Source organism: Somniosus microcephalus, chromosome 11, assembly GCF_052327205.1.
Source record: "Somniosus microcephalus isolate GS21.2 chromosome 11, FLI_Smic_1.0, whole genome shotgun sequence".
Taxonomy (NCBI): Eukaryota; Metazoa; Chordata; class Chondrichthyes; order Squaliformes; family Somniosidae; genus Somniosus; species Somniosus microcephalus.
This window is the reverse complement of record NC_140997.1, coordinates 177,708,206-177,732,034: the sequence shown is the minus strand read 5'-3', so window position 1 is coordinate 177,732,034 and position 23,829 is coordinate 177,708,206. Positions and strand designations below refer to the sequence as shown.

Genomic DNA, 23,829 nt, shown 5'->3' with positions numbered 1-23,829 from the left:
AGAAGGGGGGGGAGAGAGAGGGAGAAGGGGGGGAGAGAGAGGGAGAAGGGGGGGGAGAAGAGAGGGAGAAGGGGGGGGAGAGAGAGGGAGAAGGGGGGGGAGAGAGGGAGAAGGGGGGGGAGAGAGGGAGAAGGGGGGGAGAGAGAGGGAGAAGGGGGGGGAGAGAGAGGGAGAAGGGGGGGGAGAGAGAGGGAGAAGGGGGGGGAGAGAGAGGGAGAAGGGGGGGGAGAGAGAGGGAGAAGGGGGGGGAGAGAGAGGGAGAAGGGGGGGGAGAGAGAGGGAGAAGGGGGGGGAGAGAGAGGGAGAAGGGGGGGGAGAGAGAGGGAGAAGGGGGGGGAGAGAGAGGGAGAAGGGGGGGGAGAGAGAGGAGAAGGGGGGGAGAGAGAGGGAGAAGGGGGGGGAGAGAGAGGGAGAAGGGGGGGGGAGAGAGAGGGAGAAGGGGGGGGAGAGAGAGGGAGAAGGGGGGGGAGAGAGAGGGAGAAGGGGGGGGAGAGAGAGGGAGAAGGGGGGGGAGAGAGAGGGAGAAGGGGGGGAGAGAGAGGGAGAAGGGGGGGAGAGAGAGGGAGAAGGGGGGGGCAGAGAGAGGGAGAAGGGGGGAGAGAGAGGGAGAAGGGGGGGCAGAGAGAGGGAGAAGGGGGGGAGAGAGAGGGAGAAGGGGGGGGAGAGAGAGGGAGAAGGGGGGGAGAGAGAGGGAGAAGGGGGGAGAGAGAGGGAGAAGGGGGGGAGAGAGAGGGAGAAGGGGGAGAGGAGAGAAGGGGGGGAGAGAGAGGGAGAAGGGGGGGAGAGAGAGGGAGAAGGGGGGGAGAGAGAGGGAGAAGGGGGGGAGAGAGAGGGAGAAGGGGGGGAGAGAGAGGGAGAAGGGGGGGAGAGAGAGGGAGAAGGGGGGAGAGAGAGGGAGAAGGGGGGGAGAGAGAGGGAGAAGGGGGGAGAGAGAGGGAGAAGGGGGGAGAGAGAGGGAGAAGGGGGGGAGAGAGAGGGAGAAGGGGGGGAGAGAGAGGGAGAAGGGGGGGGGAGAGAGGGAGAAGGGGGGGGAGAGAGGGAGAAGGGGGGGGAGAGAGGGAGAAGGGGGGGGAGAGAGAGGAGAAGGGGGGGGAGAGAGAGGGAGAAGGGGGGGGGAGAGAGAGGGAGAAGGGGGGGGGAGAGAGAGGGAGAAGGGGGGGGGAGAGAGAGGGAGAAGGGGGGGGAGAGAGAGGGAGAAGGGGGGGGAGAGAGAGGGAGAAGGGGGGGAGAGAGAGGGAGAAGGGGGGGGAGAGAGAGGGAGAAGGGGGGGGAGAGAGAGGGAGAAGGGGGGGAGAGAGAGGGAGAAGGGGGGGGGAGAGAGAGGGAGAAGGGGGGGGAGAGAGAGGGAGAAGGGGGGGGGAGAGAGAGGGAGAAGGGGGGGGAGAGAGAGGGAGAAGGGGGGGGAGAGAGAGGGAGAAGGGGGGGGAGAGAGAGGGAGAAGGGGGGGGAGAGAGAGGGAGAAGGGGGGGGAGAGAGAGGGAGAAGGGGGGGGAGAGAGAGGGAGAAGGGGGGGAGAGAGGGAGAAGGGGGGGGGAGAGAGAGGGAGAAGGGGGGGGGAGAGAGAGGGAGAAGGGGGGGGGAGAGAGAGGGAGAAGGGGGGGGGAGAGAGAGGGAGAAGGGGGGGGAGAGAGAGGGAGAAGGGGGGGGGGGAGAGAGAGGGGAGAAGGGGGGGGGGAGAGAGAGGGAGAAGGGGGGGGAGAGAGGGAGAAGGGGGGGGGAGAGAGGGAGAAGGGGGGGGAGAGAGAGGGAGAAGGGGGGGGGAGAGAGAGGGAGAAGGGGGGGGGAGAGAGAGGGAGAAGGGGGGGGAGAGAGAGGGAGAAGGGGGGGGAGAGAGAGGGAGAAGGGGGGGAGAGAGAGGGAGAAGGGGGGGGAGAGAGAGGGAGAAGGGGGGGGGAGAGAGAGGGAGAAGGGGGGGGAGAGGAGAGGAGAAGGGGGGGGAGAGAGAGGGAGAAGGGGGGGGAGAGAGAGGGAGAAGGGGGGGGAGAGAGAGGGAGAAGGGGGGGAGAGAGAGGGAGAAGGGGGGGAGAGAGAGGGAGAAGGGGGGGGAGAGAGAGAGGGAGAAGGGGGGGGGAGAGAGAGGGAGAAGGGGGGGAGAGAGAGGGAGAAGGGGGGGAGAGAGAGGGAGAAGGGGGGGAGAGAGAGGAGAAGGGGGGGAGAGAGAGGAGAAGGGGGGGAGAGAGAGGGAGAAGGGGGGGGGGAGAGAGAGGGAGAAGGGGGGGAGAGAGAGGGAGAAGGGGGGGAGAGAGAGGGAGAAGGGGGGGAGAGAGAGGGAGAAGGGGGGGAGAGAGAGGGAGAAGGGGGGGGAGAGAGAGAGGGAGAAGGGGGGGGAGAGAGAGAGGGAGAAGGGGGGGGAGAGAGAGAGGGAGAAGGGGGGGGAGAGAGAGAGGGAGAAGGGGGGGAGAGAGAGAGGGAGAAGGGGGGGAGAGAGAGAGGGAGAAGGGGGGGAGAGAGAGAGGGAGAAGGGGGGGGAGAGAGAGAGGGAGAAGGGGGGGGAGAGAGAGAGGGAGAAGGGGGGGGAGAGAGAGGGAGAAGGGGGGGAGAGAGAGGGAGAAGGGGGGGGAGAGAGAGGGAGAAGGGGGGGGAGAGAGAGGGAGAAGGGGGGGGAGAGAGAGGGAGAAGGGGGGGGAGAGAGAGGAGAAGGGGGGGAGAGAGAGGGAGAAGGGGGGGAGAGAGAGGGAGAAGGGGGGGGAGAGAGAGGGAGAAGGGGGGGGAGAGAGGGAGAAGGGGGGGGAGAGAAAAGAGGGGGGGAGAGAAAAGGGGGGGGGAGAGAAAAGAGGGGGGGAGAGAAAAGAGGGGGGGAGAGAAAAGAGGGGGGGGAGAGAAAAGAGGGGGGGAGAGAAAAGAGGGGGGGAGAGAAAAGAGGGGGGGAGAGAAAAGAGGGGGGGAGAGAAAAGAGGGGGGGAGAGAAAAGAGGGGGGGAGAGAAAAGAGGGGGGGAGAGAAAAGAGGGGGGGAGAGAAAAGAGGGGGGGGAGAGAAAAGAGGGGGGGAGAGAAAAGAGGGGGGGAGAGAAAAGAGGGGGGGAGAGAAAAGAGGGGGGGAGAGAAAAGAGGGGGGGAGAGAAAAGAGGGGGGGAGAGAAAAGAGGGGGGGAGAGAAAAGAGGGGGGGAGAGAAAAGAGGGGGGGAGAGAAAAGAGGGGGGGAGAGAAAAGAGGGGGGAGAGAAAAGAGGGGGGGAGAGAAAAGAGGGGGGGAGAGAAAGAGGGGGGGAGAGAAAAGAGGGGGGGAGAGAAAAGAGGGGGGGAGAGAAAAGAGGGGGGGAGAGAAAAGAGGGGGGGAGAGAAAAGAGGGGGGGAGAGAAAAGAGGGGGGGAGAGAAAAGAGGGGGGGAGAGAAAAGAGGGGGGAGAGAAAAGAGGGGGGGAGAGAAAGAGGGGGGGAGAGAAAAGAGGGGGGGAGAGAAAAGAGGGGGGGAGAGAAAAGAGGGGGGGAGAGAAAAGAGGGGGGGAGAGAAAAGAGGGGGGAGAGAAAGAGGGGGGAGAGAGAAGAGGGGGGAGAGAGAAGAGGGGGGAGAGAGAAGAGGGGGGAGAGAGAAGAGGGGGGGAGAGAGAAGAGGGGGGGAGAGAGAAGAGGGGGGGGAGAGAGAAGAGGGGGGGAGAGAGAAGAGGGGGGGAGAGAGAAGAGGGGGGGAGAGAGAAGAGGGGGGGAGAGAGAAGAGGGGGGGAGAGAGAAGAGGGGGGGAGAGAGAAGAGGGGGGAGAGAGAAGAGGGGGGGAGAGAGAAGAGGGGGGGGAGAGAGAAGAGGGGGGGAGAGAGAAGAGGGGGGGAGAGAGAAGAGGGGGGGGAGAGAGAAGAGGGGGGGGGGGAAGAGAAAAGAGGGGGGGGAAGAGAAAAGAGGGGGGGGGAAGAGAAAAGAGGGGGGGGGGAAGAGAAAAGAGGGGGGGGAGAAGAGAAAAGAGGGGGGAGAGAAGAGGGGGCAAAAGAAAGGGAGGGTAGGGAGGTTGGAGGGTATCCTTGCACAAATCCAGATATGTATCCATCTAGGACATCGGTTACTGACCCAGATAAAAGTTCAGAAGGCAGTCCCATGTTTTTGCATTGCAATGGCAGGTGCCAGCACCACTGGGACACCTGGTGAAAGAGTGGCTGGCCGGCGGGGACAGGGAGATAAAGGGGGAGGTGCCAGTCCCTCCCAGGAACATCTCTTCGCTGCTCCCAGGGCCCCCCCACCCCAATTCCTCTTCACGAGTCAGGGCCATTATCCAGGCATTGATCAACATACTGTGGAAATAAGAGCAGGCAGGTCAGAGGCTGGGTATTCTGCGGCGAGTGTCTCACCTCTTGACTCCCAAAGCCTTTCCACCATCTATGAGGCACAACTAAGGAGTGTGATGGAATACTCTCCACTTACCTGGCTGAGTGCAGCTCCAACAACACTCAAGAAGCTCAACACCATCCAAGACAAAGCAGCCCACTTGATTGGCACCCCATCCACCACCTTAAATATTCACTCCCCCGACCACCGGCACACTATGGCTGCAGTGTGTACCATCTACAAGATGCACTGCAGCAACTTGCCAAGGCTTCTTCGGCAGCACCTCTCAAACACACAACCTCATCCACCTAGAAGGACAAGGGCAGCAGGCGCATGGGAACACCACCACCTCCAAGTCACACACCATCTTGATTTAGAAGTATATCGCCAATCCTTCAACAGTCGCTGGGTCAAAATCCTGGAACTCCCTACCTAACAGCACTGTGGGAGTACCTTCACCACACGGACTGCAGCAGTTCAAGGTGGCGGCTCACCACCACCTTCTCAAGGGCAACTAGGGATGGGCAATAAATGCTGGTCTTGCCCGCATCCCATCAAAAAAACAAATAAACCCCCCCCCCACAAACAAGAGGCAAGAAGTGAGTTGGATAAAGATTATATAAAATGTACTGTGGCTCAAGATTACACACGGTCTACAGTTTGGCATCAAACTGTGACAAAGGTTGACAGCAACCCTAGCAAATACCTTCGATACTGCAAGCTTGTGGTGCTGTTAGTGAGGCCTTGATGCAAACATGGTTGAAGGCCACTACTCATATTAAATAGATCTACTGAACACTGGCATACATGGGACAACAAGGAGTGTCCTGAATGAAAGACAAACAGCTTTGGTGACTGCTGATAATCTTCATCACTTTAAACACCAGTGATCAAAGTAAAAATGGACAATATTCAAAATTAGAGTGTGAACTTCCATTAATTAGCACAATATTTTGGTCATTCATTGAATCCATCTTAAACTAACTTTAAGGGTTAAATAAGAGGGGGTTGTGGCAGAGCCACTGAGGGACTCTGAACAACTGTACATAATTCCCTTTAACGATGTGTTAGCTACAGACTAAATCTGTACCATTGTATATACTGTTTGCATGTACAGTGCGCGGTCCCTTTAAGAGCGCGGGCAAACGCGATGACGTCATGCCGCTAATCACGTGATCACCCAAACGTGGGAAAAACGTGATGACGTCATGACGCCATCGACGGGACCACCGAGGCAGTCCTCGTGGAGCCTCCGACCTATTAAGACCTGTATTCATAGTTCTCTTGCATCAATCTGTTTAAACTCGTTAGTTTGACATTAAAAACCTTTTTGATTGATTGCCTGCGTCAAACTCAATCTCTAGATAGGAATTTGACCATTCCTACAGGGTTGTACTTTCAGGCAGGCTTGGATATCATATACACAAATGTTTAATACTTACAGTAATCAGTGCATGTAATCCAAGTAACAATGTTTAGCGAGCTTTGATTTTTCTTTTTAAAAAGTTACCAAAGCAAATTCCAGAATATTAGATTTAGCTAATTTTACCTCCAAATGGGATTTCTTTGGGCCACTGCAAGATTCTGACATATTCAATACAGTGTTCTGGAAGCCTGGGCATTGAAGCAATGGTACACATGGGAAAGTTAATCTGGAAAAAAAATTGCAAAATTATTTCCAACTTTTATTAAAAAAAAAGTGCAGAGACAAAAATCTGGATTTTCTATGCCGGTTGACAAGCATATACGAGGCTACTAAAATAATTGGTCCATTTAAAATTGCTCAGACATATAAAACAGAAGCAAAAATAGATACAATTCCCCTAAAACAGAGTTCCAGTTTTTAAACACACCATTGAGGGAAATGCTAAGCAGAGGGAAAATAACTTGAAAGTCGCTCAAACACCGCCCAGTGACCAATAGCAGGGTAACACTGATAGGCCCAAGAATCAGGTTACTGTGGGCTTGGCTGTAATATTGTATGTTGCTCCAAGACATGCTAACATAAGTAAAAATAAATATTAAACAAAAACTAGAAATAAACTAGGTAAAGTAACAGATAGGACTTAACGAAGGTTGACGGAGGAACCAAAATAATACATACTCGAAGAAAATTAAGCTGAAGAGCAAAATTGGAAGGCATAAGATCATTCATATCTCTGATTTATTACTTAAAGTATAGAACCAGAGGTGGGGCATGGAGGCAGTGGATTGGAATCGAAGGCAACCGAATACACTTTTCTTAAAAAAAAAAATAACTTCTCCCTCTAACTGATTGGGTCCCAAAGACTGGATCAGTAACATTTTTGTAAAGCTAAAAGTTACCTGAGGAGGGTACAGTTCCAGTGTACACTCTATACACGCCGTCATCCCTGGCAGTATAACACGTGCATTACCCTTAAACCCTTCAGTCCCACCGTCAATCAATGGAATAATGGAGCTTGGGTCTAGAGTTCCATCTTCAAAGTTCAGCAGGGATATCTATGGGCAACATAAAAAAAAAGATTTTTTTTAATTTTTTTTTTTTTTTAAATAGTCTTCAATTATACAAACAAAAATGGCCAATCAATGAGGAACTGTGGGATACTGAATTAACTCCACAAGGAGGGAAGGTCCGATGTTAACGCATGAGCAGTAAATGAAGGTCTTCCTTACACATGGGAATAAATGCTCGTTACTAGCCAGTGCCTTAAAGGAAATGGAGTCTCGGAAAAGTGGTGTGGCTTAAGAAAACAAGTCAGTCAGTCATTTTTCTGGACCACACAAAAGGGGTTATATTCAATTTTTTTTACATTTTTAAATTCATCTGTCAAAGCACTTTGTACTGTAGTTTGTAAATTGTGTATTGCTGTGATCTTAACGGATTATCCTAGACTTTAATTTTTGTGCTACCTCCTGGGTGATTTTAAGACCCTAAACGCTCCATTACTGCTCCAGTTTCATTTCAAAAGCATTTATTTTATCAAATTGCACAACAAAAACTCCATCTGACTCAATGGTGCAGCATCTTTTATTTTAGGCCGAGATAACCTAATAAAATTTATTCTTCATCCCCACTAAGACTCTGAAACAGCAATATAGTTTTGAACAGGTTTTCATAATTTCAGAGCTGCATGGCCAATACTTAAAATATGTAAACTGGCACGAATCCAAAAAATAGATGCAATCAATATTTGAAACAGGAAAGACCCAATAATCAAAGTTTTCCTTACATTCAAAAAAATGCAAAATCACAATGCAGTTTTGCACATCACACACACAGCAAAACACCAATAAACATGAAAATATTTTATACCTGGAAATTTAGCACTGAAATGAAGACACTGGATACGGTGTCCACCGCCACACTACAGGAAGGATGTGATCGCGTTGGAGAGGGTGCAGAGGAGGTTCACCAGGATGTTACCGGGGCTGGAGCGCTTCAGCTATGAAGAGAGACTGGGCAGATTGGGTTTGTTTTCCTTGGAGCAGAGGAGGCTGAGGGGGAACATGATTGAGGTGTACAAAATTATGAGGGGCATAGGATGGATGCTGAGGAGCTTTTTCCCTTAGTAGAGGGGTCAATAACTAGGGGGCATAGATTCAAGGTAAAGGGCGGGAGGTTTAGAGGGGATTTGAGAAAGAACTTTTTCACCCAGAGGGTGGTTGGAGTCTGGAACTCACTGCCTGAAAGGGTTGTGGAGGCAGGAACCCTCACAACATTTAAGCAGCATTTGGATGAGCACTTGAAATGCCATAGCATACAAGGCTACGGACCAAATGCTGGATTATGGGATTAGATCAGACAGGGCTTGATGGCCGGCGCGGACACGATGGGCCTCTATCCGTGCTGTATAACTCTATGACTGCAAAGGCTATGGGCCCTAACAACATTCCGGCAATAGTACTGAAGACTTGTGCTCCAGAACTAGCTGCGCCCCTAGCCAAGCTGTTCCAGTACAGCTACAACACTGGCATCTACCCGGCAATGTGGCAAATTGCCCAAGTATGTCCTGTCTACAAAAAGCAGGACAAATCCGACCCGGCCAATTACCGTCCCATCAGTCTACTCTCAATCATCAGCAAAGTGATGGAAGGTGTCGTCGACAGTGCTATCAAGTGGCACTTACTCAGCAATAACCTGCTAACTGACGCCCAGTTTGGGTTCCGCCAGGGCCACTCAGCTCCTGACCTCATTACAGCCTTGGTCCAAACATGGACAAAAGAGCTGAACTCAAGAGGTGAGGTGAGAGTGACTGCCCTTGACATCAAGGCAGCATTTGATCGAGTGTGGCATCAAGGAGCCCTAGCAAAACTGAAGTCAGTGGGAATCAAGGGGAAAACGCTCCATTGGTTGGAATCATACCTAGCACAAAGGAAGTTGGCTGTGGTTGTTGGAGGTCATTCATCTCAATCACATGACATCACTGCAGGAGTTCCTCAGGGCAGTGTCCTAGGCCCAACCATCTTCAGCTGTTTCATCAATGACCTTCCCTCCATCATAAGGTCAGAAGTGGGGATGTTCGCTGATGATTGCACACTGTTCAGCACCATTCGAGACTCGTCAGATACTGACGCAGTCTGTGTCCATATGCAGCAAGACCTGGACAACATTCAGACTTGGGCTGACAAGTGGCAAGTAACATTCGCACCACACAAGTGCCAGGCAATGACTATCTCCAACAAGCGAGACTCTAACCATCTCCCCATGACATTCAATGGCATTACCATTGCTGAATCCCCCATCAACATCCTGGGGGTTACGATTGATCAGAAACTAAACTGGACCAGCCATATAAATACTGTGGCTACAAGAGCAGGCCAGAGGCTGGGAATTCTGCAGCGAGTGTCTCACCTCCTGACTCCCCAAAGCCTTTCCACCATCTACAAGGCACAAGTGTGATGGAATACTCTCCACTTGCCTGGATGAGTGCACCTCCAACAACACTCAAGAAGCTCGACACCATTCAGGATAAAGCAGCCTGCTTGATTGGCACTCCCTCCACCACCTTCAACATTCACTCCCTCCACCACCGGCGCACTCTGGCTGCAGTGTGTACCATCTACAAGATGCACTGCAGCAACTCGCCAAAGCTCCTTCAACAGCACCTTCCAAACCCGCGACCTCTACCACTTAGAAGGACAAGGGCAGCAGGCGCATGGGAACATCACCACCTACAAGTTCCCCATCAAGCCGCACACCATCCTGACTTAAACCTGTATCGCCGTTCCTTCACTGTCGCTGGGCCAAAATCCTGGAACTCCCTTCCTAACAGCATTGTGGGTGTACCTACACCATATGGACTGCAGCGGTTCAAGAAGGCAGCTCACCACCATCTTCTCACGGGCAATTAGGGATGGGCACCAAATGCAGGCCTAGCCAGCGACGCCCACATCCCATCAATGAATAAAAAAAACAGAAATTAAGCCATTCATGTCCTGACCAACGTAACTTTCTCTAACTCCTTTAAGCAATGCAGCTGGTCTCATTTGGTTGTTTTTTTCTCCCCCCTTTATACCATTGGCCAAAAGTGTTTCCACGATATATGTAACAGCATTTTTCAAGTAACCAACTATTATTTCTCAAACTCACAGGGATGTCACAGTCAATCCTTCAGTGCAATCACCAGCATACAATTAAAGAGAGTATCCTGATTATCTGTTTGGGATGAGGGAAGGAAACAGAATAAAACTAGCTTCATAAACAGGTACAGGCAAGATGCTGTTCTGATGAAAGGTCATCGACCTGAAACATGAACTCTGTTTCGCTCCACAGATGCTGCCTAACCTGCTGAGTGATTCCAACATTTTGTGTTTTAACCTCATCTGGTAACCAGGCAAAATGCCTGAGCTTTGCTTTCATGGTTGTTATTTGAACTCCTTCATTGCATTGCGGTCATAGTCATGCTTGAGTAATTGCTATTCTCTATTAAATATATCTAGTGCTATTCATACCAACATCCCATTGATCCATCGTCGTGCAATGATAGAATCTAATCCACTAATAACGATGTGAAATTCTGAAACATAAAAAGTGCTGTTTACAGTGACAGTTCGGTTATGACAAACTAGAGTTGACCCTATTCCTCCACTTTATTAGACATTGATTTCCACATTCTACCTTCATTAAATAAAACTTGCATTTATATAAACACCTCATCAAGTCTCTTGAAATGTTTCAAAATATTTTATATAAAATGATTTGGAAGTCGAGTGACTACTGTTATATATGCAACAATTTTGCACACAGCAAAACCCCAGAAAGATATCAATTAACCTATTTTTGCAGGGGTTTTTTTTTTTTGGAGAGGAATGCTGGCTAGGACCAAAGAAAATGTGCCGCTAACCATATAGTGTAATGATCTTTAATATTAATTCAAACTGAACTGCTCAGTTAACCTCTTATTTTGAAGATGGCACTTTCAACAATACAGCAGTCCCTCAGTACTGTACTCTCCACCTAGATAAAAATTGAGAACTAATTTTAATTGTTTTATTTCCTTCCCTTCAGGTCACTCAACCTCTCCAACAGAATACAGAGACAGGCATTCTGTTCCCAACCTTCTTCCCAAATAACATTTGAAATGACCAGTAGGAAGTGCACAGCTGGGAGATTTGTCCTCCAATTTTCTCTCCCATCTGCAGGTAAGTATCTAGCCTCTGCTTTGGTAGTACATAACAGAACTGCCATGCAAGGATCCACTGGTTTGCCAAGGAATGGTGCATAATGCAGGGAGACCTAACTGAGCATAGATGAAGTAGGCATGACAAAGTTCATTTGGTACTTCATGTTAAAAGTCAGTTTAATAAACACATTTTAAATTAAAATTATATATATTTTTTGCACCAGTCTATGCAGTCTGCCTGTGGTGACTGGCATGCTTGGGATCAGTCCAAATCTGTGTGGAAGACTGGCCGAATTGTGATGTTGAACATAAACAACTGCATCAGGCAGCTTCTTTAAAATCAGAGGGGAAATTGGAAGGAAGGTATAAGTTTTACGTAAAAAGTAGTGGTGGTTGAATTGGAGCAGGCAAGTGACGAGTATATCACCACTTCAAATCAGTTAAATTGATTTTTTTTTTTTTAAACATTTTTTTTCCTCTCTCAAAGATGTTGGCTCCTTCACTGGGATACAACATGACAGGCTACAGTCATGCTCAGTCACTCAGGAATCTATTAATCTTGCACATGCCTCAACAAGGACTGCCAGTAGGCTGTTTTGTGGGGGGGGGGGGGGGGGGGGGGGGGGAGAAAATCACAACCGTGCCGGATCCTGTATCCATAAATACACACTCTCAGTAATGGTCAATGTATAGTGAGCAGGATTAGAAACCCGATGTTCCATCCCTGACCCGGTGGTACAGCAGCCAATTGCAGTGCTCCCATCACTGTTCCAATGGAGATCAACTAATTCAAAGACCTGGATTGAAACTCAAGTTTTGTGGGCCTGTACGCGATAAGAGTTCAATTGTTTCAGGACAGTTCCCTTGATGGCTCAGTTGGTTACAGCAGTCAGCAGACTCTCAGTCCAGGAAGGCCACAGATTCAATTCATGATCTGTTGCAGTTAACTTCTTCAGCTGGGAGGCAGTAAAGGTCCTACAACTGACCTCCGTGCTCTGGGTTCCTGCAGGAATCTCTGTTGGAAAGTGTGCGTGTGGACATTAGACAAAAACAGGATCAGGCTTAGCTGTGATCTGTGATGCCCCCTGCCTCACCCCCCACCCCACCACCACCGTCCATCCATCCAATAGCCTCCATTGTTCAGGCACAAAAATGAAGAATGGTCAATTGGGTGCGATAGCAGAGGATCACCAACGTTTATGAAACAGTACCCAGCAAGTAGTCAGGAGAAAATTGACAAGAGGGAAAAAATATATTTTCAGTTATTACAACTTTGAGAAGGTGACAAAGAAACATTTTAAAGTCACAATGTGCCATAAACTACTTTATTAAGGATCAGACCTGCAGCATAAATATTCCTGAATATTATTTTGTAAAGAGATCAGTACCTCAGAATAAACAATTTTATGAACTACATCTTGGATCTATTGAAGCTAGCTCCAAGAACTGTAATGAGCAATGCAATTCGTGATCAAGCAAATTCTAAACACTGCCCGTCTTGAGGGACTTATCTAGGAGAGAACACATCTATAACCAAAAGCTGTAAAAGTCTGATTTTGGGTCACTACCATTAACAGGATAGGAGTCAGTAGGAATTGCAGCTTTGTTAATAAATTGTAAAATTGCTATCAATGCTGAGAAATAGCTGGATTTTAGTAAGAGCCTTTACTTACGTCTGTAAAAGGATTCATTGAAATCTTGTATCTTTTTAAAATGTCTGAGAATAAAGTTAAGAATTGTTTCAACTTGGTTTTAATTCATATTATATAGCTACTGTCCTCCTTTATATCACTGGCTCGACTGCCTTCCTAACTTCATGATACTCTTGTTTCAGCTGCAGGGACTGGAACATCTCAGCCAAGAATCCTCAACAGTAAATCTACATTTTGGTAGAAAGAATGAGGACATAGAAACTAAAATGGTACAATCCTAAAGGGGGTGCACGAATAGAAAGACCTGGAGATGGCAGGGTAGGTTGAGAAAGCAGTTAAAATGGCTTACAGGATCCTGGGCTTCATAAATAGAGGTATAGAGTACAAAAGTGTGGCAATGATGAACCTGTATAAAACACTGGTTTGGCCCCAACTGGAGTACTGTGTCCAATTCTGGGCACCACACTTTAGGAAGGATGTGAAGGCCTTAGAGAAGGTGCAGAAAAGATTTACGAGAATGATTCCAGGAATGAGGGATTTCAGTTACATTGATAGTCTGGAGAAGCTGGGGTTGTTCTCCATGGAGCAGAGAAGATTGAGGGGAGATTTGATAGAGGTGTTCAAAATCATGAGTGGCCTGGACAGAGTAGATAGAGAGAAACTGTTCCCATTGGCAGAAGGGTCGAGAACCAGAGGACACAGATTTAAGGTGATTGGCAAAAGAACCAAAGGTGACATGAGGAAAAACTTTTTTACGCAGCGAGTGGTTAAAATCTGGAATGCACTGCCTGAAAGGGTGGTGGAGGCAGACTCAATCTTATCTTTCAAAAGGGAGTTGGATAAGTATCTGAAGGGAAAAAATTTGCAGGGCTACAGGGAAAGGGCAGGGGAGTGGGGCTAGCCGAGTGTTGGCACAGGCTCAACGGGCCGAATGGCCTTCTTCCGTGCTGTAACCATTCTATGATTCTATCGTAGAACACACTATTACAATTCAGACTTGGTGCAACTGCATACGAACCGAAACTTATGCACGCCATGAGCAAGACAGTGTGCCATGTGTCAAACAATTATCCTTTTTAATACAGTATAAAGAACTTGCATTTATATAGCGCATTTCACAACCTCAGGACATCCCAAAGCGCTTTACAGCCAATTAAGTACTTTTGAAGTGGAGTCACTGTCGTAATGTAGGAAACGCAGCAGCCAATTTAAACACAGCAAAGTCCCAGACAGCAATTGGATAAATGACCAGATAATCTGTTTTAGTGATATTGGTTAAGGGATAAATATTGGCCAGGACTCTGGCGAGAACTCCCTTACTCTTCTAGTGCCATGGGATCTTGCACGTCCACCCAAGGCAACAAATGAGGCCTTAGTTTAATGTCTCATCTGAAATAGGGCATCTCCAACAGTGCAGCACTCCCTCAGTACTGCACTGGAGTGTTAGCCTAGATTTTGTGCTCTAGTCTCTGGATTAGGACTTGAACCCATAACCGGTTGACTCAGAGGCGAGAGTGCTACCACTGTGCCATGGCTATACAATACATCACAGGTCATGAGGGATGCCCACTACACTATCTATTCAAAAAGCAGGAAACACCAGTCAGTCCATTACTTTAACGCTAAAACCAAGTCATATTTATTTACGATAATTATACAAAAGCAGACAAATGCAAGAAGCCACTGATGGTACAAATACTTAGCAAAACAGAGGTGAAATCAGTTCACAGGGGTTTAGAAAGACTTCAATACATAGTTTGGCTTATGCAAGATTTTTGCAGGAAGCAGTCTTTTTGCAGACTTCCCAAAATAACATTTGTACACAGGTGACTCGACAACTATGTTGGCTCATGGGGGTCCAAAGGCAATACCAGAAACGAATAAAAAGCTGAACCGAATTTGAATACGGAGTTAAATTTGAATGGCTTACTTGGAGGCACTTTTGTTATTGATGATACTACTCCCTGTGGCAGCATTAAAATGCACTATTGGCACCAGTGCAATTAAAACCATAATATGGCACCAGCAGGAAAGATGCAGTATAGAGACAATATAAGTGCCATCACAAATTCAGTTCAGCCAGTCAGTGGATCCTGGATTGAGCATACCATATAGACACACATACAAGGGACCTCATGTACAAAACAAGGGTGGACAGTGTCACTGGCCCTACCTCTTCAGCTCCTTATCTACTGTTCCCCTCTTTCCAGGACAGAAATAATATGTTTAAAACACAGTTTCTGTTCACTGAATTTAGTAGTTGAACAACATTAGATTTTGTCGTTTCCTCTTATGATTTTCAAATATAAGTAGCCTTTTGCTGTTGGGATCCAGGAGCAGTCTTCAATGCAGGATAAAAGAATTTGTGCTGCAATATCCTGTTATTCCATTAAGTTGGAACACAATGACAATAAAATCATACAGTGCTTTAGTTTTGATTAATCTTTGTAGATGAGGCTTATTAAAAGGATCCAATATTGCTGGAAGGAGGATTGCAAATTCCTGATCTGCAAAAAGCCCTTCGGTCTTTATGGATTTTATTTAAAGAACTGCAGTGTTTGGGTACAGTGGCAAGGTGGAGAGGATGGAGTTCTTGCAAATAAGAAGTGTGTAAGTTGATAAGTATCTTGAACAAAGTTTGCACCATTTCTCCCTTGTTTGACTTCCTCTGTCTCAAAAAGAACAGCTAGTGTTAAATAATTGCAGTTTTATGGCAGTTAAAAGACAAATTAACCATGAACAAAGGGGCCATTACACTCTGTTGTAGATGATTATGTGCACCATGGATAAACATGGAGAAGAAAGTACTCGAATCGCACTGAAATGCTGTGTGGTAGTTGCTCTACGTTTGGCTCTGGTGCTGTATTGTACTTTGCGACTGTAACTTGCAATGCTGTGGCAGAACACAGTATCTTAATTAGTCAGTAAGTACAGCACTACACCCAAAGCAGACATACCATCTACCCGTATCACACATTAGAAGAGTGTGAGAGAGAGAGAGAGAGAGAGAGAGAGAGAGAGAGAGAGAGAGAGAGAGAATGCACACACATGTATAGAAACAGATTGAAAAGGGACAAATAGAAACAGTTGCAACAAAGATTAAAAACAGAAGCAAAACAAAAACCTTAAGAAATTACTGATACACCGACATAAAACGGACAGCAGCTCACATTATATTGCAAGCTTAAAATTCAGGCTTCAAGTGTCTCCCTGTAACATTGCAGTTAAGTGTGGAGAACTCTGGGCAACAAACAACTGCACCAAATTTTAGAAATGCTCCGCTACTTTGCAAGAAAAAAATCCATAGTATGGAATAAAATTAAAAAATATTACACAACTCTACAGATAAGCATTCCATAAAAAAGGCTTTAGTTCTAGTTATAGCCATCCTGTCAAAGGCCAATCCTATTTTCAGATCAATTTCATCTTACTGCCACAATAAAATTATTTTCTAAACAAAGGATACGGAACTACATTGCAACCAGGAATTCGATTGTTAATGAACTCAGCAGCTACTTCGGCTTTTGGCCTTCCTACATCTTTTGGTCTGTTAAAAAAATAAATCGGTTAATAAGAACATTTATGGCAACGTTTTTGTAACAACAGAAAACCATTGAACATCCACTAATTGAACTACATTGTGAGTTCCTGACTGAGGCAAAAAGCCAACTTAAAAATTCCATTAAAAGCTTAGCACATGCAGATTCCTCAAGCAGTCAGCTTTGGATATCATGGCCTCCCCAGTACAAGCCAGTCACTCCATGCAGAAAACAAATGAATATAGAATTCTTTTCATGTCAAACATTTAACCATCGAGGGGCATTAGAAATAAATTAGGCAGGACATTTAAATTTTAAATTATATTTACAAAAGCTTAAATTTATAAAACAACCATTTAAAATATACAATGCAGTACTCAAAGCATACTGTGTGTGTGTGAGAAAAACTATTTCACTGCATAAAATTGACAATGGTACATCTGTACTAGTAATTATACTGGCTCTAAAAAAAAAACTAAAAATATTTACAACTGTGGCCCAAGAGCATTTTTCATCCAAACTGCAATGCTCAGGACTTAACTCAAATCTAACAGCAAAATTTACAATCCAACCTTATATAATTACTTACCTAAATAAAAATTGCCTGTTGAGATTAGAAACATCTATTGTATCCATATCAATGACATCAATTTGCCTGAAGCCCATTAAAGCCTGCAGTAAGAATACATGAGGTCAGTGGTAGCTTACAACGAAAGCTGCTGAATGATCTTTGTACATACAAAGTTTGATTTGAAATGCCGACTTGTTCAGGAATTTACTGTTGGATAACTGACAGCATTACAAAAATCAGTAAGGACTGCTTCATACTCTACCACAGTCTGGCTTCTGGTGGATGTGACCTTTGCAGAGGACAGTGAAATACATCTGCATTGAGGAGCCTGACACAGCACGATTACACAATGCAAGGCCCAACTCAAGTTTAAATACGTACTGTATGACACTTTTGGGGATAAATACTTCACATTTAATGTATATTTCTCTGACTTTTTCCCCACATATATTCAGCAAAACACCGCTTTAATACATCACTTCATTCAAGGTCTAGAAACATTTTTTGTTGTATAGCTGCTAGAATTCAGGTTTATTTAAAAAAAATATTGTGTTGTGGAATTTCAATAAAGTAACTGATCCCATTGAATTTTTCCACAGGCAATGAAAAAAAAAAATCACCCTTTCCTACAACTGTCCTAGCCAACATTTTTCCCTCAACCAACTGTATACATACATTAACTTGCCATTCATCTCAATGCTATTTGTGGAACCTTGCTATGTGCAAAATAGCTGCTGTTTTTGCCTACTTAACAGAAACTGCAATTCAAAGTGATTAAATATGTGAAGTGCCAAGACATTTGAGGTATGATCTCTCCCATTATAACTTTGTCTCTCTCTGCCTTCTACTTATTTTTTGCTCCTTGTATGGCTTGCAGATTCATTATCTCTGTACATCTCTGCTCGTCACCAGGTCTTTTCTGCAATCTTTTGTATACATTAGCACAAGTTCTTGTTTTATTAAATTTGTAAATTTTACTATTTTGCAAGACAAAAGCAAATATGTGCCTTGCTGCCAGTGGGACCTGGGCTGAGCAAGAGGTCATTTGGGAGGTCCTACGTGATGTGTGAGAAATTAGGAGTTTGGTCAAAGGCCAGGACGAGGTCTGGGGAAGGAGGAAGAGAGTGTGACATCTGCCCTAGAAGGGAGTGGCAGATCTAGAGCACAAGCTCGTTCCTTGGACTTGATGGTCTGACCATCAACACTGCAATATCCTTGAAGTATAGGTACTAACTGATGTCTTCAGGAATCATTGCAATACACTTGCATGCAAAATACATTGGTGTGTGTAACTGGGCAGCAGCATGGGGTGGCTGCAGCCTGGAGTAAGGCGACCATGGGGTCCAAGGATGGATGGGTACTGGCTGGAACAAAATGCTCAAAACATGAGTGGGACAAAGTAGAGGATGACCTGAAGCTTGAATCCAGCGCAGCGAATGTGCTGGGCAAGGCTGGAGAACTAAAGCTGGATCAAAAAGAGTGCAGCATGACCCAAAAGTCAAAAGGTGAGCTAAGAGAGGGAGGGCGTAGTAATACGGTCCTCCTTATGCTTGGGGAACAGAGGACTGTGTCAGTCGTGGCTCAGTTGGTAGCACTCTTGCTCGAGTCAGAAGGTTGTGGGTTCACCTGAGAGACATAAACACAAAAATCTAGGCTGACACTCCAGTGCAGTGCTGAGGGAGTGCTGCACTGTCAGAGGTGCCGTCTTTTGGATGAGACATTAAACCGAGGCCCTGTCTGCTTTCTCAGGTGGACATTAAAGATCCCATGGCACTATTTCGAAGAAGAGCAGGGGACTCATTCCTGGTGTTCTGGCCAATATTTATCCCTCAATCAACATCACTAAAAAAAAATTATCTGGTCATATTGCTGATTGTGGGAGCTTGCTGTGCACAAATTGGCTGCCTCTTTCCTACATTACAAAAGTGACTCCACTTCAAAAAGTACTTAATTGGCTGTAAAGCGCTTTGGGATGTCCAGAGGATGGGAAAGGTGCTATATAAATGCAAGTCTTTCTATTATTGGCACCTGGGTCAGGGCATAGCAGGTACTGCTGCAGATCTGAAGCATGAGCTGTAAAAAATTCAAAGACCCAGCCAGCATGGTGACAGGCAGAGCATCTGATTTCCCAAGCACTAATCCAGCTACTTCTCCACTTTTGAAACAGCAGAAGCAAGTGCTCGGCAAATCAGATAATCTGCCTGTCCTTAAGTTAAGTTCACCACCTTGCTAACCAAGCCTGTTCCTTTAACATCAGCGTGTAATTGCTACAAACCCTAATTCTAATCATTGTTTGTAAGCGAGGTTTCCAGTTTGACAAATGTTTGCAAACTTTTGGCTATGTCAGCGAAAGCCAGCACGAAATGACCACCTTTCTTTTTTTTTCCCCCAGTGCTATTGACACTTTGAAGGGCGATGTCTGTGTGATAGACAGAAAGCTTTTATATAAACTCCACATGGCAAGTCAGAGGATATGCTACCACATGAGGACATGAGCATTACAACATAGAATGCATAATTCTTCTGCTAAATGGAGCTACGTCCCTTTGAGACCACAAACTCTAATTGCTTTAAAATAGACACAAGGTAAGGGCAGAATTGAACTGCTGGTTGGAAAGTGCTTGTTATTTCAGGCTCCAGGTCCATGACTAGTTTTTTAAAGATTGTTCTGCATTTGTAATAACGTGCAACTGTAAGGAGTGTGATGTGTGCTGAATGCAAGAAACTTTATCAATGTAATATAGATATATACAGACAAATATATACAAATTGATTCCTTATACCATAAAACAAGGTGTCAGACTCTTGGTGATAGGTTTATTCTGGATTACAAATTGCAGCCCCACCTATCACAAATCTTTTTTTTTGTATAAATCAAGGAAAATAATTTTTTTTTTTTTTTTATAAATACATTACCAGATTTTTAAGGAGTTCACATCCTAAACCTCCTGCTCCAATGACTAGAACTTTGCAGGTCTCGAGAAGAAACTGGAGTGACTGGAAAAGGAAATACTGTAGCTCAGTCAACATCACAGAAGGAAAACATAAAAAAACATTAATTATAAGTCTTTTAAACAGATTTCAAATGTTTTGACTCATACAAATTAATTCTGCATTCACAGAAAAAAATGTGCTATGGTTGGTAGGACTGACTTTCAAAATATACATAATCTTTTAAAGAACAGCTGCTCTCTCCAAGTCTTTGCCCTCCATTGCACACACATATCCAAATATAGGAGGAAAAAACAAGTCAGTCTGAAGGCAGAGCAAATATGTAACGGCACAAGTGAGTATGGCAAGGCTGGATGGCATTTATTTTAATGCAAGGAGTCTTACGATTAAGACAGATGAATTGAAGGTGTTGATGAACACATGGGAGTATGATATTGTGCTATCATAGGGACATGGTTGAGGGAGGGGCAGGACTGGCAGCTCAATATTCCAGGGTATAGAATCTTCAGGCGAGACAGAGGGGGTGTAAAATTGTCGCAATATTAATCAAGGAGTCAATTACTGCTGTAAGGAGGGATGGTATCTTAGCAGGTTCCTCTAATGAGGCCATATGGGTAGAACTTAAAAACAAAAAGGGGGCAAGCACTTTGCTGGGCGTGTACTATAGGCCCCCAAACAGTCAGGGGGAGCTAGAAGAACAGATATGTAGGCAAATCTCAGAAGTGTAGAAATAATAGGCTAATAGTAGGGGATTTCAACTTGCCCAATATTAACTGGGATAGTCAGAGTGTGAAAGGCTTAGAGGGTGCAGAATTCTTAAAGTGCATCCAGGAGAGCTTTTTGAGCCAGCATGTAGAAAGTTCTGCAAGAGAGGGGGCGGTACTGGACCTAATTCTAGGGAATGTAGCCGGGCAAGTGGCAAACGTGTCAGTAGGAGAGCATTTTGGTGACAGTGACCATACTTCGGTGAGATTTACGGTAGTCATGCAAAAGGACAAAGATGGACCGGAAATAAAGGTTCTAAATTGGGGGAAGGAAGATTTTAATATGATAAGGCAGGATCTGGCCAAAGTGGACTGGGATCAGCTACTTGTAGGAAAATGCACATCAGAGCAATGGGAGTCTTTCAGAAAGGAAAGAGAGTGTACAGCACCAACATGTTCCCGTAAAGGTCAAGGGTGGGACCAACAAGTCCACGGAATCCTGGATGTCAAGGGATATACAAGAATGGATTAGGAAAAAAAGGGAGGCTTTTGGCAGATACAAAGGACTAAAAACAGTGGAAGCCCCAGAGGAGTATAGAAAGTGCAGAGGGTTACTTAAAAAAGAAAATAGGAGAGCAAAGAGGGGGCATGAAAAAACACTGGCGGGCAAAATAAAGGAAAATCCCAAGGTGTTCTATAAGTATATTAAGGGCAAGAGGATAACCAGGGAAAGAGTAGGACCCATTAGGGACCAAAGTGGCAATGTGTGTGTAGAGCCGGAAGATGTAGGTGAGGTTTTAAATGAATATTTTGCATCTGTGTTCACTACGGAGAAGGACAATGTAGGCATAGAAATCAGGCAGGGGGATTGTGATATACTTGAACAAATTAGCATTGAGAGGGAGGAGGTACTAGTGGCTTTAGCGGGCTTAAAAGTGGGTAAATCCCCAGGCCCAGACGAGATGTATCCCAGGCTGTGTGAGGCAAGGGAGGAGATTGCAGGGGCTCTGACACAAATTTTCAGAACCTCTCTGGCCAGAGGAGGTGAGAGAGGACTGGAGGACAGCTAACGTAGTACCATTATTCAAGAAGGGTAGTAGGGATAAACCAGGGAATTACAGGCCAGTGAGCCTAACATCAGTGGTAGGGAAATTATTGGAAAAGATTCTGAGGGACAGAATTAGTCTCCACTTGGAGAGGCAAGAATTAATCAAGGATAGTCAGCATGGCTTTGTCAGAGAGATCATGTCTAACCAATTTGATTGAATTTTGAGGGGATGACTAGGTGTGTGGATAAGGGAAGTGCAGTTGATGTAGTCTACATGGACTTCAGTAAGGCTTTTGACAAAGTCCCGCATGGGAGACTGGTCAAGAAGGTAAGAGCCCATGGGATCCAGGGCAATTTGGCACACCGGATCCAAAATCGACTTAGTGGCAGGAGGCAGAGAGTGATGGTCGAAGGTTGTTTTTGTGACTGGAAGCCTGTGTCCAGTGCTGTACCGCAGGGATCAGTGCTGGGTCCCTTGCTGTTTGTAGTGTACATTAATGATTTAGATATGAATGTAGGAGGCATGATCAGTAAGTTCGCAGATGACATGATAATTGGTGGAGTGGTAAATAGCAAGGAGGGAAGCTTCAGGCTACAGGACGATATAGACGGGTTGGTCAGATGGGCAGAACAGTGGCAGAATGGAATTTAACCCTGAAAAGTGTGAGATGATGCATTTTGGGAGGACTAACAAGGCAAGGGAATACACAATGAATGGTAGGATCCTAGGAAGGACAGAGGATCAGAGGGACCTTGGTGTGCATGTACATAGATCCCTGAAGGCAGCAGGACAGGTAGATAAGGTGGTTAAGAAGGCATAGAATACAAGAGCAGGGAGTTTATGATGGAGCTGTACAAAACGCTAGTTAGGCCACAGCTGGAATGCTGTGTGCAATTCTGGTCGCCACACTATAGGAAGGATGTGATTGCATTGGAGAGGGTGCCGAGGAGATTCATCAGGATGTTACCTGGGCTGGAGCGTTTCAGCTATGGAGACTGGACAGGCTGGGGTTGTTTTCCTTAGAGCAGAGAAGGCTGAGGGGGGTACCTGATGGAGGTGTACAAAATTATGAGGGGCATAGATAGGGTAGGTAGAGAGGAACTTTTCCCCTTAGTAGAGGGGTCAATAACCAGGGGGCATAGTTTCAAGGAAAGGGGCAGGAGGTTTAGAGGGGATTTGAGGAAAAACTTTTTCACCCAGAGGGTGGTTGGAATCTGGAACTCACTGCCTGAAAGGGTGGTAGAGGCAGGAACCCACAACATTCAAGAAGCATTTAGATGAGCACTTGAAACGCCATAGCATACAAGGCTACGGACCAAGTGCTGGAAAATGGGTTTAGAATAGACAGGGCTTGATGGCCGGCGCAGACACGATGGGCCGAAAGGCCTTTTTCTGTGCTGTATAACTATGATCACTATGACATACAAGTGATGAACAACAGTTTACAGCAAATGAGATTACTTTTCTGGATTATGTGTTGGATTTTGTATATAAAGATGGACCAGTAGATAGGAAAAGAGAGACCATACAAGTTTTCACAACTGGTACACTACATAAACTGAACTCCTGAAAATAACTGCTAACCTTTAATTTGGATAATTTGAATGAAATGTGCTACATTTGACTCCAAGTCGGAATGGCTTTTCTCTACCAGAACAGAGCACTTTCCCAATTTTAGCATTCTTGTCCGAAATCCGGTTATGTAAAATACAGATTAGATGCTTGGTTAGTGCGCCGTTAACACTAATTTTGGTAGGATACTCAATACTGCACCAGGGATAACATTTCCATTACCAATATTTCTTGTGCCAAAGTAAATACAAGGCCAAATGCCAGTGTGGGCACATCTTCACGTTGTGAACCCATGTCCTCTAGAACTAGGTTAAGCTTGCCCCAATTGATTTCATTTTGAACAGCCAACAGAAGAGACTTTCACCCCATCAATCTGCATCGGATCCAAAGCCAAATCCCATACGCAAAAGAGCAATGCATAAATCAGGGACTAAGTTACATGCTCTTGGTATTTTAGTTACTGATGGTGGTTAATTGCCAGTAAGGGGTGTACAGTACAGAGTTACTTCCCCATAATGATGGAAACTTAAGAGGGCAAGTGAATCTGTATGACTCGAGTGCACCTCCCAACAGCCAATTACAAGCAGCTGTGACAAAGTCTTCAAAGTTTATTGATAAAGGAAATGTAATATGGTGTATACTGATTTTCAAAAGGCTTATGAGAATGTGCCATGTAGTCGACGGATTAAGAAAATTAAGGCACAATGGAATGCGGTAGCATGATTAGGAAGTTGGTTACAGAACAAAAAATGGAAAGTTGTGGTTACAGAATGTTTTGGATTGGAGGCATATACAGGAAACTTTGGTTTATCCGGAGGTTGTATGTCCGGAAACCTCGATCTAACGGCAGAAATCAGCAGCCGTTTTGTTAGGTTTTTTTTCTTCCCTAGCATTTTTTTAAATAAAAGTCAGGCTGTGGAAAGCGTCTCTGTAGCT

General features: G+C 45.9%; 1 protein-coding gene across 8 annotated transcripts in view; it reads right to left on the bottom strand.

Moving 5' to 3' along the window:
* Positions 1-23,829, bottom strand: part of uba3 (ubiquitin-like modifier activating enzyme 3) — a 37,482-nt gene that overhangs the window by 10,740 nt on the left and 2,913 nt on the right. For 4 of the 8 annotated variants that reach the window (XM_086001460.1, XM_086001465.1, XM_086001462.1 and 1 more), the window contains 7 exons: positions 19,533-19,628; positions 16,635-16,717; positions 15,973-16,053; positions 12,528-12,571; positions 10,184-10,248; positions 6,575-6,730; positions 5,799-5,901 (listed from right to left, as the gene is read on the bottom strand). In XM_086001460.1, coding sequence (XP_085857586.1) covers positions 5,799-5,901; positions 6,575-6,730; positions 10,184-10,248; positions 12,528-12,571; positions 15,973-16,053; positions 16,635-16,717; positions 19,533-19,628 — 628 coding nt within the window. The remainder of the gene's footprint in view (positions 1-5,798; positions 5,902-6,574; positions 6,731-10,183; positions 10,249-12,527; positions 12,572-15,972; positions 16,054-16,634; positions 16,718-19,532; positions 19,629-23,829) is intronic. The other 4 variants (XM_086001463.1, XM_086001466.1, XM_086001467.1 and 1 more) reach the window with 2 other exon arrangements.